Genomic DNA, 12,750 nt, shown 5'->3' on the forward strand with positions numbered 1-12,750 from the left:
TTATTGGCATGTTCACTCCGGAATATTTTATTATTATATTTAAGGCATGCTGTGAATATTTCAGATACTTAAATTATTTATATTAGAACTGTAATATAAAGTGCTAGACCTAGGTTGGAGTCTCGGTTGCCCCCGAGCAGTTTTCTGCAGGTTTAAATGGTTAATTGATTTCCGCAAGGCTTGCTACGGGTTTTGGTACAACCATACCCATACCCTAGCGCCGGTCACGATTCATGAAATTGGGTCGTGACATATAGTGATCGTTTGCATGTTTTTTTATTGTGACCCTTCTTCTTGCAAACCGTGCATGTATTCTTTGACCTTTTTTCATGTCCTGCCACTATGCGTTTCTTCTTCGGTCTCCCCGATTTTGTTCTTGATTCTGGAGGCAGCACGATTTTATCTTTTACTTCTTGAGGTGTATTCCATGTTGACTTATTCGTCATTGGATACACAGTGTGAATGTACGTGTTGACATACGTCTCCTTCATGTAGTACTTTGAACAATAGAACAAAGGATCTTTGTTGTATTTCCTGATTACAGCAACTGCGTGCGGACACGGTATTTTGTCTGTTTGAAATCTTCGGCAGCAGCATGTCTGTGTGTCCAAATTGACCGAGAAGGGAGTTTTTGTTTTAGTGACAGTATATATATTGTCATTTGCAGGGCTTACCTGAGAAAAAAGAATTGAGTTAGAAAACCAATTTTTGGTCATCCACATCAACAGGAAAGCAACAGGAAATCAACAGCAGGTCAACAACACGAGAAAAAAGAATTGAGTTAGGAATCTAATTTTTGGTCATCCACATCAACAGGAAAGCAACAGGAAATCAACAACAGGTCAACAACACGAGAAAAAAGAATTGAGTTAGGAATCCGATTTTGGTCATCCACATCAACAGGAAAGCAACAGGAAATCAACAACAGGTCAACAACACAATAGTTTTGAAAATGGGTTTACCGTCAGATTCAGAGATCGAATGTAGCTTTTATTCAATATATCCTCTGCCACTTTTGTCATATCTGTTTTTAATGATCTTGCACAGTTTCTATTTGCATGAGTCCACTTTTGCACAAGCGAATGTAGAAATTCGAGCATCGTCGTTATGGGCAGTTCTCTTGCAGCTATATTTGTTGCATTTAAAGATTCTGCAATGTTTGAAGTCATTGTTGAATACCTATTGCTGGTGGAATGGACTGTCGTCCATTTTTTGAAACCCACTTCAATGAGGTACTACCTTATCTTGGGGTCAAATTTGTCAAGTTCAGCCATGTGTTTTTCAAACTGCTCAATCGTGTAAGCTTTGGCTGCCCTAAAAAATTGTTCTCTGATTTCACCTTTCGCTCTTCTATATCTTGCTTTGACATTGTTGAAAAGATGGTATGTACAAATCCCATGATGTGCTTCCGGGAATACGTTTTCAATTGCTTTTTTAATACTGTCATGTCGATCCGAGATAATGCACATTCCTTCCCTCACGCCAAATGTTTCTCTAAGTTTGTTAAAGAACCACTCCCACGAAGCATCGTTTTCAGAATCTACCACACAAAATGCAAGAGGAAAAATCTTATTTACTGCATCTTGAGTCGCTGCCGTTAGAAGAGTTCCTCCATAAGCTGCTTTGAGGAACGTGCCATCGACTACAATTATCGGCTTGCAAAAACCCCATCCTTTAATTGATGCATTCAACGATATGAAAACATAAAGAAATCTGTCTTCTCTTGTTTCTAATTTAGCAACAGACCCGGGATTTGTTGTTTTCAGCGCGTGTAGATAAGAAGGCAGCAATTTGTATGAATCAGCCGGATGTCCTCTCGTGAGCTCTAATCCCCTCTCTTTTGATCTCCATGCTGTTTGGTAGCTTAGTTCGACTCCATATTCCTTCTTCATATCTCTAATAATATCGGCAGGCGTGTAAACAGTCTTGAAGTTTGAGTACTTATCCTTTATGAAGTTTCCAACCAAATCATATGTTGCCTGCCTTTTATCGGCCATCCTTTCCCCAACTTTGCAAGTGTGTACATTGTTAAATTTTCGCACAATGAATACACTTGATTTTTTATTTCTCGACGCTCTCAATTTCCATTCACAGCCAGGCTCATTGCATATTGCTATGTACTCAATTTTGCACGACTTGTAAGATCTGAACTGAAAATGATTGTTGATCGCGTAAATGCTTAGTATAGTCTTTAGTGTGTTCTTGTCTTTGTATTTTTGACCTTCTTCAATTTCTGTCGCCTTTATTTCATTAATGATCGTACTTTCTATGTAAGGACTCTGCACTTCTTGATCCTCATCTAACAGATTTCCCATGTCCATTGCATACTGAAATATATTTGAAACTGAATTGGAATTATCAACATTTGTTGAATTCTCTTGGAGTTCACAGACTGTTGAATTTCTGTTGACATTCTGGTGTGTTGATCTGGACAATGATACATACAATGATAGATCTCTTATTTTTTGTTCAATTTCAATGCAGAGTGGAAAGTGTGTTGGATCTGTTGATTTTCCTTTCATCTTAAAGTAGAAATTTAAAGCATCATCATCTTGTATTATTATTGGTGGATAGTCTTCTTTGACCTAGATAAGAGTTTAAAAAAAGAACTGTTTATGCAAAAATCAACAACATATCAACATCACATCAACAAGATGTCAACATAAAAAAAAATTATTATAATCGTTGTACTATTAAAACAACAAGATATCAACAACTTATCAACATAAAGTCAACAACATGTCATCCAAAATATATCAATTTTATACTAATTATATTCTGTCAATATAAATTTTAACAAGTATTTGTAAATTTATAAGTATTAAAATACCTGATACTTGATTTGCATATTTGTGTCTTCTAAATCTATTTGTAGCTGTTTGGCTAGTAATTCTTCAAGATGTTGCATACTACAATCTGTTGGAATTAGAAGTCCTTTAACAGCAAAATCTGTGTATTTCAGCTTATCATTCCAAAAACCATTGTACTGAACAAAAACTGCAATACTATCCATCCCTGAGACAAAATCAACATGAAAATAAAATCAACATGAAAACAAAATTAACATGAAAACAAAATCAACATGAAAACTGCAATATATTTTATTTTTATATTTAATTCTTTACTTATTAATGATATTCTGTTGATTAATCTAATTAAACTGTAAATTTAAGAAAATTAAAGTCAACAGCAAGAAATTAAATCTAAACTTGAATTATCTTAACTGTTTCGCTTGAAATTAAGATCTAGGTGTTGCTTCTTCGTAATTTGAAGATGAAGATGTCGAATTGATGGAGATAGCTGATGAAGTTTATCAAAATCAGTTCGCGATCAGAAACTGAGGTAGAATAACGATGTATGTTGACAGATTAATTTGTTTAAATCTGAGCTGAGGGGAAACAATGATCTGAGAGGAAGAGAGAGAAAGATGAGCTGAGAGGAAGAGAGAGAAGATGAGCTGAGAGGAAGAGAGAATTTAATGATGAGGAGAGAGAAAATAAATGAAGTTATGATTTTTATGCTATTAGGATTTAATATATAGAATCCGTATGAAAGTAATAAAATAAGGCGCACATGGTAGTTTAGAAAAGGCAAACTTGGACCCGTATAAAAGATAAGAAATGGGCAAAGTAGGTTGTTTGTGTAAAAAGCCCGTAAATTTTTGAATGTTTGAAATCCTCATAACTGTCCATATTATTGGCAGCCCGGTAAATTAAACATAAAAAGATACAAGAACCAAACAAATTAGAATAAAGACTATAAAAATCCAACTATATATTTTGGATCCATTGACTTATTTTCTTGGTCTTGAGATTCATCACACACCATAAAATATGTCTCTCAGTCAGAAAAAATACATCCTCGATATTCTTGCTAATTATGAGAGACTGTTTTAGGATTGTTTTATCTTTGCACATTTTGAGCTAAAGCTACAAACTTATAACGATTCAGACTGAGACTGATGTGTTGATTCAAGAAAGTTTGTCACTGGTTTTTGCATTTTTTGGGGACTCTCTTCTGTCATGAAAAAGCAAGAAACAAGCTATTATTTCACACTCTTCAGCAGAAGCAGAGTATCGTTTTCTGACAGCAATTACGATTAAATGTAAATAAATATTTTGAAAAAGATAGGAACTAACAATGAATAAATTAAAAAAATTATAAAATTAAATTAAATATTTTAAAAAAGTGGAAATTAACAGGAATTCTTTATTTGATAGGAATGAATGAGAGGGCTCTGTTAGTCCTTGCAATTATAATATATATATAGATAAAGCAATTACTTGTTCAAGTTAGGCAAAAGGTATAAAAAAAAATTCTCGTTGTTTTCACAAAAATACAGATCAATATGTTTACTTTTTTGGAGTAAAATTAAGCCTTTTTTGTTTTCAAATAGAATTAATAACCCCTTTCGTCCATCATCATTAGAAACACTCACTACTAGAATACAAAGAATTACCGACATAATTTTTTTAATTTAACGATGAATTTTAGCCTTTTACCAACGGAAAACTTAATTTACTGACGGATTTCAGCCTTTAGTGACGGAAAAATCCGTTGATAAAATGCAGTTTTCTAGTAGTGACTCGTTAATAGCTGACATGTCTCTCATAATCATATAGAAAAAAGTTCAAAAATAATTTTAATGTTTAAAATATTTACCGAAAATTTGATGGATAAGTGCCCAAAAAGTAAGTTAAAAAGATTTATTTGTTCGATTTTAAAATAAGAGAGTTTAATTGTTCAATTCTAAAAGTACAGAGGGTTAATTGTGCCTAAAAAAATAAAAGGTCTAATATGTATTTTTTTAGAAAAAGTCAAGATTTTTGTTTTTTACCTTTTTCCTTTAAGTTACATTAATAAGTTAAGACATGACATACAAAAATGTTTTTTTTTTAAGGAGTAACAGCATTCGAATTCAGTTAATTGAGATCAACATTAAAATAGATAAGATTGTAACTTAAAAAGCATAAAGTTCAAATCAAGATGAAAGGAAATGAGGGCTTAATCTATAATTACATTCATCCTTAATTAATTAAAAAGTTAACAATTACACAAATTGTATCTTAATAACATCAGATTATGTATCAAAAATAACATCAGATTAATACTCAAGGGTGTTGCTAATAATTTGATCAATCTATCTGCAAAATTTAGTAAAATTTTATTAATTAATGATAATTATTTATGCTAAAAAAAACAATATACAATTAACAAAATTACCTCACATAAATCTACAAAGTTCTTTTGCCTTTTATGTTCAGATGATTTGGAAGGCCCTGGAGCAAATTTTGTTTTTGATTGGTTGTTGTCACCTGCAAATTTTAATATACAAAACTTAAACAGAGCATAAATTTCTGAAACTCTAAATCGAAAATCCTGAAACCGAAAAATAGTAAAATGATATTTTTATGAAAAATATTTTCTAAATCATTTTCAGAAAAAGAACCAAATTATAGTACTACATATGACTCAATAAGCTTCCGTAAAACATAGACTTAACTGATGCACAAATAGTCTTACCAGGTGATGGGCAAAAACTGTCGATTTTGATGTCCCGAAAAATGGTAACTCGAAACGTAATTGATCTGGCAGAATTAATCATTTCAAAGGCGCAAACATCGCCAGCTTTAATCTGATTATCTTGTACAAATTGTTTCCATCCGACGTGAAATCTTCGCCTCTCTTTTCCATCCGAATAGCTATTAATGTACTCAAGTGACCAACTTCGCCCATCCGGACCATTGAATATCACATCATCGTGATCCTTCCGAAAATATTTGCAGGCAAACACTTTCGGGATGGTTGGCTATATAAGAGACATAAAAAAATTGCACAAATTTCAAATTTCTGACAAACTAAATAATTAAAATGTTAATTAATCACTAATAAATTACTTGAAGACTTACTATATTGTAGACTGGATCAACAAGTGATGGTTGCATTGCAATTATGAAATATGGAAACTTTGATGCTAATTTGCTATTTGCTTTTTGAATCAAATTTTTTGTTTCCTCTCTTGTCAATGATCTCTGCATTGGAACTATCCTTTTGCCTGCAAACACCATCAGAAATCATTTATATCACCAAAATAATACTAATAATTTATTCCTCATTATAAGTAATAGGCAGAACCGGCTTAATGCACACATTTATCTTACCAAGCAATAGGCAGAAATTCGCAGGTTTGATATCTCGAAAAATCGTTACTTTGAATGTAATTTTGGCACGATTCATCATTTCAAAGGCGCAAACATCGCCAGCTTCGATCTGATTGTCTTGCGCAAATTTTCTCCACCCAACGTGAAATCTTGCACGCGACAAGCTGTTACTGTAGGCAATCGACCAACTTCTTCCATCCGCACCTTTAAATATCACATCCTCGTAATACTTCCGCAAAAATTTAACCGCAAAGACTTTCGGTATGGATGGCTACATATATAGGATGCAGAAAACAATGTTACACATTTTTCAGATTATTCATGATTACTAATTAATTATTTTTTTTCATGAACTTGAAAACTTACAAAATTATATTCAGGATCAACATATGATGTTTGCATTACGAGAATGAAATACGGATTTTTCGAGCTAAACTTGGCCCTCGTTTTCCGAATAAAATTCAATGTTTCGTTTCTTGTCAATGATCTATAGCTTGACACAATTCTTTCTCCTGCCTTCACTTCAGATTCTGTTCCTTCAAGTATATAAAAAATGTACACATTAATGTAAATAATTTCTCAACAAAGAAAAAAGTACCCACTAATGTAAATTTGCATATACCTTCTTCATGATCTACATTCAACTGCTCCGAAGGTCGAGGAGGAACCGAAAATGGCGATTTCCCGTTCGATTTCCGGGTAGATAATTCTTCAATATCAGACTCTTCAAGAATACTAATGGGATAATCTATCTCCACAGTACTCTCATCAAATATGATGACATTGAAACAAATATTTTTCCGGTCAAACTCAAAGAACAGAACAGACCCGTAGATTAAAGAGTAGAATTCCATAAAATCTTGCAGACCGTCACGTAAAAACACGGCTTCATCCCATTTAAAAATCTCTACGGGCCATTTTTCGCCATTGCGAATATTCAAAATCATTTGTCTTGATAGTTCATTCCGGTACATGCTGATAAATTTTCTTGGTAATTCCTAAGACACAAAAAAAATTATATTAGCATAACTATAACATAAAATTATCCGAACTTAGATGACAAATCAAGATTTGAAAATGTAAGAACTTACAAGTTTCTTGTCACGAAGCGTATCATGAAGAATAATCTTGAAGAAACTAGGAGAATTTGAGCAAGAATTCATGGTTGATAGATTAAGCAGCTGAGTTTCTTGAATTTTAGAATATAGTTTTCATATTAATTTTCTTGAGATAAAATTAGCAAGTAATTATTTTCTGAGATAAAAATAGGTAGCTACAGTTTCTATTTTGGTGATTAGTCACAGTCACTGCTCATGAGCTGGTTCAGTCTTGAATCTGTGAGCATATTTACTTATTAACAGAGGAAAGTTATTTATCCTATCATTAGTTACTTTTAATTAAGGAAGCAATAATAGGAGGTTAGGGTGTGAAATTTATACTTCTGTTCGGTTTGGTTAAATGGTGAAAATATCAAAACCGATCGTGTTTTTAAATAGTTATTGAACTAAATTAAGAGGAAACGTTCGGTGTGATTTTTATCGGAAATATAAGCATATATCGTTGTTTTTTTTCAAAAGAAAAATACAAAAAATTAAATTTCAATCTAAACTAATATAGAACTTATTAAATGCCTTAGTATTTAAAATAATACACTTCCGAAAAATTCTGGTTATATTTATCGTAATTTATAAACAAAGTTTATTTGATATTTAGAGGAAGAAAATGATAATATTTTCCCATTCTCATTAGCATAAATAAAGTCTAACAGAGACCAAAAAGTTGAATCCTTTGCTAAAAAGAGTAAGGTTGTTCTTATTGTTAAGGATTTGTTTGGATGAGAACAAGACAATCAATTAATGGGATAAAAAGTTACTTTCAGAATCAAGTTTTTAACCTGTCTTTTCTTTGCCTTTAGGAAGAAGATTTTGTGGTCCCATGAATAAAATCAAATCTGTTTTTCTACCAAGAAAGATTCAATCACTTAAATGATACCTCATACCATTAATAAAGCCAGGAAAAGTATATCACTTGATTAATATTAATATGATAATTTATTAAGATATCAAAATTAGTCAATGTTCGGGGCCAGACCCATAGCTCAAAGACCGGAGGTTCATGGTCTCGATCGAAATGGAACCTTAGGCGGTTTTCAGGCCGGTTTTAGTTTATAATTTTGGCTTTTTGATCAAAATTATATACAATAGTCGATTTTCGCTTTCTTTTTTTCTTATCAAGTATCGTTGAGTTTTTTCTTGTTTTTATTTGAAAACTTATATATTATGCATAACATTTTTCAGTGAGAAATTTTTAACTCAACTTATGCTTATAGGTAGCAATTTTTAAAGTAAAAATAAGAAGAAAAGAATCGGATTCGGACACATATTTCTTGGTCAAAGAATCTCCAATTGAAATGAGATTAAAATTTAAGGGTGATGCTATCCGGATAGAATCTATCCGGATAGAATATTTATTTTTATTATTTTTATTACTCCCTCCGACCCACAAAAATAGGCCACCTTTCTATTTTGGGCGTCCCAAATTATAGGTCACCTTCTATTTTTGGTTAATAATTTTAAACTTAAAAGTCTTACTTACCCCTAATAAATGTATATTGTTATCTTCAACTTAATTAATTACTCCATGTTCCAATATGGAATAAATGTCATTTTTTAATATCAATGCAAAATACACCAATACAAAAATTAGTCATCAATACATTATTTATTTATTTAAAAAAAATATTAAAGGCTAAAAATACAAAATTACATAAATAAACTAATTTTAACTAATCTAACAACTTTTTTTTAATTCCCGTGTTTGTCCAAACAGCCTATCTTTGTGGGACGGAGGGAGTAATTAATTTAAAAGTATTTACTGTCTTAACCTTTAGTAATTTTTTGTCACCCTTAATTTTTAAATAATGTTCAATCAATATTTATCTTCACTGTTGATAAGTTTTTACTATTTAACTTTTTCTAACCAATTTTTATCTTTACTCTAACTAAATTAAAATTACCACTATTTAAAATTTAAATTATTAAAGCAAATGAAAAAAAAGAATTAACAGCTATAAAAAAAACGATTAACAAGTCAAATGGTATCAAAGATAACTGTCCATTTTTATTAAATTTTACATATATTCTTCTAAGTTTATCACCAAATGTCATTGTCATAATGAAAAATATTAATTCCTTAAGAAATAGCAAATCAAAATCCAGTTTATTATTGAATTTACTTCTGCAGCCATTTCGAAATTTTAACATCGGAGTGCAACGTAAGAAATTAAGAATACTGATTCTCAAAACAATTCTTACGATCCAATAATATGATATACTCCCTCCGTCCCGTTTAAGAAGGGACATATCTCAATTTTTTTTGTCCCACTTAAGAAGGCCAATTCATGATTTTTATGCCATTTTATAAGGAATTCTCTCTTATACCCTCATTTTCTCTTTCTATAATTAAAGCTAATACTCTACACACAAATTATAAGACAATAATTAATAGGGGTAAAATAAGAAAAGCCAAAAGTAGTTATTATTTTCTTAATCTATGTGCATAAGGGCTATGTCCCTTCTTAAGTGGGACGGAGGGAGTATTTAATTTTTAAAAAAATTGACACTGATCAAAAGTGAAAGATTAACAAATAAACAAAACACATTGATTTGAGCAAAAGAAGAATAAAAAATGGCAACGAATGGCTAATATAAACACCACCTCATAAAACACATAGTTAATTTTATTTTAATTTCTCATGTGACACATTTTTGATAAAGTGACAAAAGTATATAATATTAAACAATATTATATTTTAATTTATGTCATACTTGTATTTATTTTTTTAAATGATTAAAAATATATAAAATTATGAACTATTTACGTATATTTTAATTTCATAAATGTTAATCTTAATAATATTTAATATAATTTAAATAATATTTTTACATAATTTCCACCAACTTTAATCAACAAAACTAATATAAATGTCGAAATTGATATTAGAGACGTGCACGGCTCCGGAGAATTCAGATAGTAACAAATCCTTAGAATTATACCGGATGTTCGAGATTTTAAAAAATGAGATCTCCAAAATAATGCCATAAACCGGTTGGACGTTCTAACTGTTTGGTAAAATATCAATATGGAAATTTATCTAAAATCCATAGCCGGCAATTAATTTTTTGTTTCGCCTTCAAAAATATCAACGGCCATATATATCTTTTGCAATTCTTGATATTATGCAAAACATTAACATTTTACTTCAAATGACTCTTCAAATCCATATAAATTATTTTAAATATTAAAATTATCAAAAAATTATTAATTATTTTTGTTAATCAAAATTTAAATGAATATGTATTTAAATTAAGATTAATTTAAATAGAAGCGGATGTTTATTTTTAAAATTAAATATTTTAATAATTATCAATATTTTGGTATTTTTTTATGGCCATGATGATAATAATAAGAGAACTTTTTTTATGAGGCCCACATATTTAATTAACAGTTGTGTAAAATACTAAAATTCTCCTGTATTTTTGTAAAATGTACTAAATTATTTGAAATTAAGTGCTGAAATACACCGAGAGGTCTAACGGTTAATGAAATTAAAAATGAGAGACTATTAAGTAGGATTTTAAAACAAGGGTATCAAACTGTTAATTATGATATAATTGAGAGACTTTAGAGTAATTTTGTTTTAATAATAAAACCTGTTAAAATCATAAAAATATTTATATTAAAAAAATGGTTAATTATATATAAAATCACCACTTTTATATAAAATTGCAAAAATAACACGACCTTTAAAACGTGGAAATTCAGGGCACCACCTTTCATTTCTTTTCAAAAACAACATGGACACATTTTTATTGGCATTTTTGCTGATATGGCATGACACGTGGAACTCTCATCAGGTGTTCAAGTCAGCAAAATTTTATCTAAAAACGTGCCCATGTTGTTTTTAAAAAAAATGAAAGGTGATGCCTTAAATTGACATGTTTTAAAGGTCGTGTTATTTTTTAAAATTCGTGTAAAAATGGTGATTTTATATGTAATTAACCCTTGAAAAAATTATTATGATAATATTTCTTATTTTACCTTTTATGAATGATTGTTTGACAACTTAAATAAAATAAAATTGAAAAATGTCACTAATTATTAAAATTAGAAATACATAATTGTTGAAGTCTGTCTTCTAGTCCTCTTGATTAAACCTATAAGACATGGTAAATAGTCAATCGAACGGTGGTTGTTCAATTTAATCTACGATGCTAAAGTTAGTGTAAGATTTAAGCAGCATTTTCACGCATTGAATGTAATTGTGTGTTCAGACATATCTCAAACTTCTTATATCAATACGTACATATATGTATATATGTATGTATGTATGTATATACACAACATCTTTTCTTTTTGTATTATAATTTATTACTACATATACAATATTAATTGCTATAATTTGTACTTTTATAATAAATATAAATATATGGTAAATTATGTTAAATTTATTAATTCAAATATAATAAATCAATTAATTTCAATTTTATCTTCATTCTAAAAATTTAAATTTAAATATAAATTTAATTTTATTATTATTTTTGAAACCGGGCAAAACCACTAACCGGTTGTTCAATGCCGGTTTCCGTATAAAATGGATCTGTGAACCGATGGTTTTCATATTCACTGCTATCCTTCTGTTAGACGGGTAAACTCTTAATTTATTACAGCATGTTCAATTTATTAAAATTAAATGACTTAACATTAAAATGGCCCAATGTTTTAAAAAACCCCGCTCTTTTATCCCCTTTTCAATCCTACCTTGACGTTGAAAATCAGTCAATTTTACCGTATTTTGCATATATTTTTTTTCTTTTCAATTGTACCCCGAAGTATAAAATTGACCTTTTTATTATTTGGCAAAATTTTAAAAAAAATCTCTAAATTGACTCTTTTTACATTAGATTTATTTTTTTATATTAAATTGACCATTTTTGAAGAATTTTTTTGAATTTTTGTTAAATAAATAAAGGTTAATTTTATGCTTCAGTGTACAATTGAAATGAAAAAACACAAAATAGGATAAAATTGACAAATTTTCAACGTCACGATAGAATTAAAAAGGGAATGAAAGGTCGGGTTTTTTTTAAGGGATTATGCCTATTAAAATTGATACTTTGAAAAATAATTCATAAATAATTATTAAGTAATTTTTTTATTATATTTGCTACAAGACTTTAATGAAGCTCTAGCATTTTGAACGACATAAATATTTTAATTTAATAATTAAAACTTACATACAGCAATATTATTTTATACAAACTTTTAACTTGATTATTGTTTGACAAAGGGCTCTAGGAAATAAAAAAAATACTAAATAAATATTCACTATCAATTATCTCTAACTAATTTTTAACCTATCATGTATTTGTTGTATTTGATTTTGATTATACTAATTAAATTCAAAATGTTATATTAATCTTGTTTTGTTTTATTAAAATGTAAAAGTAATTTATTTACCGAAGACTTTAATTGTCTTTTAAAATTTACTTTTAGCTGAAACTACTTAAATAACCTCCATATTTATTTG

The 12,750-nt window shown here is 29.6% G+C and overlaps 2 protein-coding genes across 3 annotated transcripts; both read right to left on the minus strand.

Moving 5' to 3' along the window:
* Positions 1-1,235: 1,235 nt before the first annotated feature.
* Positions 1,236-2,321, minus strand: LOC126662056 (uncharacterized). Its single transcript, XM_050355943.1, has one exon. The coding sequence runs from the start codon at positions 2,319-2,321 to the stop codon at positions 1,236-1,238; it is 1,086 nt and encodes a 361-aa protein (XP_050211900.1).
* Positions 2,322-4,989: 2,668 nt separating this feature from the next.
* Positions 4,990-7,497, minus strand: LOC126659952 (B3 domain-containing transcription factor VRN1-like). 2 transcript variants are annotated; one of them, XM_050353283.2, is made up of 8 exons: positions 7,253-7,497; positions 6,784-7,159; positions 6,528-6,691; positions 6,162-6,432; positions 5,910-6,055; positions 5,524-5,809; positions 5,224-5,315; positions 4,990-5,144 (listed from the first exon to the last, which is right to left on the minus strand). In XM_050353283.2, the coding sequence occupies exons 1-8, from the start codon at positions 7,322-7,324 to the stop codon at positions 5,136-5,138; spliced, it is 1,416 nt and encodes a 471-aa protein (XP_050209240.1). In that variant the 5' UTR covers positions 7,325-7,497; the 3' UTR covers positions 4,990-5,135. The 2 variants fall into 2 exon arrangements, with proteins under 2 accessions (XP_050209240.1, XP_050209239.1); XM_050353282.2 differs by having other exon boundaries at positions 6,528-6,697; positions 7,253-7,496.
* Between the last annotated feature and the right edge of the window lie 5,253 nt (positions 7,498-12,750).

Source organism: Mercurialis annua, linkage group LG8 (genome assembly GCF_937616625.2).
Source record: "Mercurialis annua linkage group LG8, ddMerAnnu1.2, whole genome shotgun sequence".
NCBI classification, from domain to species: Eukaryota; Viridiplantae; Streptophyta; class Magnoliopsida; order Malpighiales; family Euphorbiaceae; genus Mercurialis; species Mercurialis annua.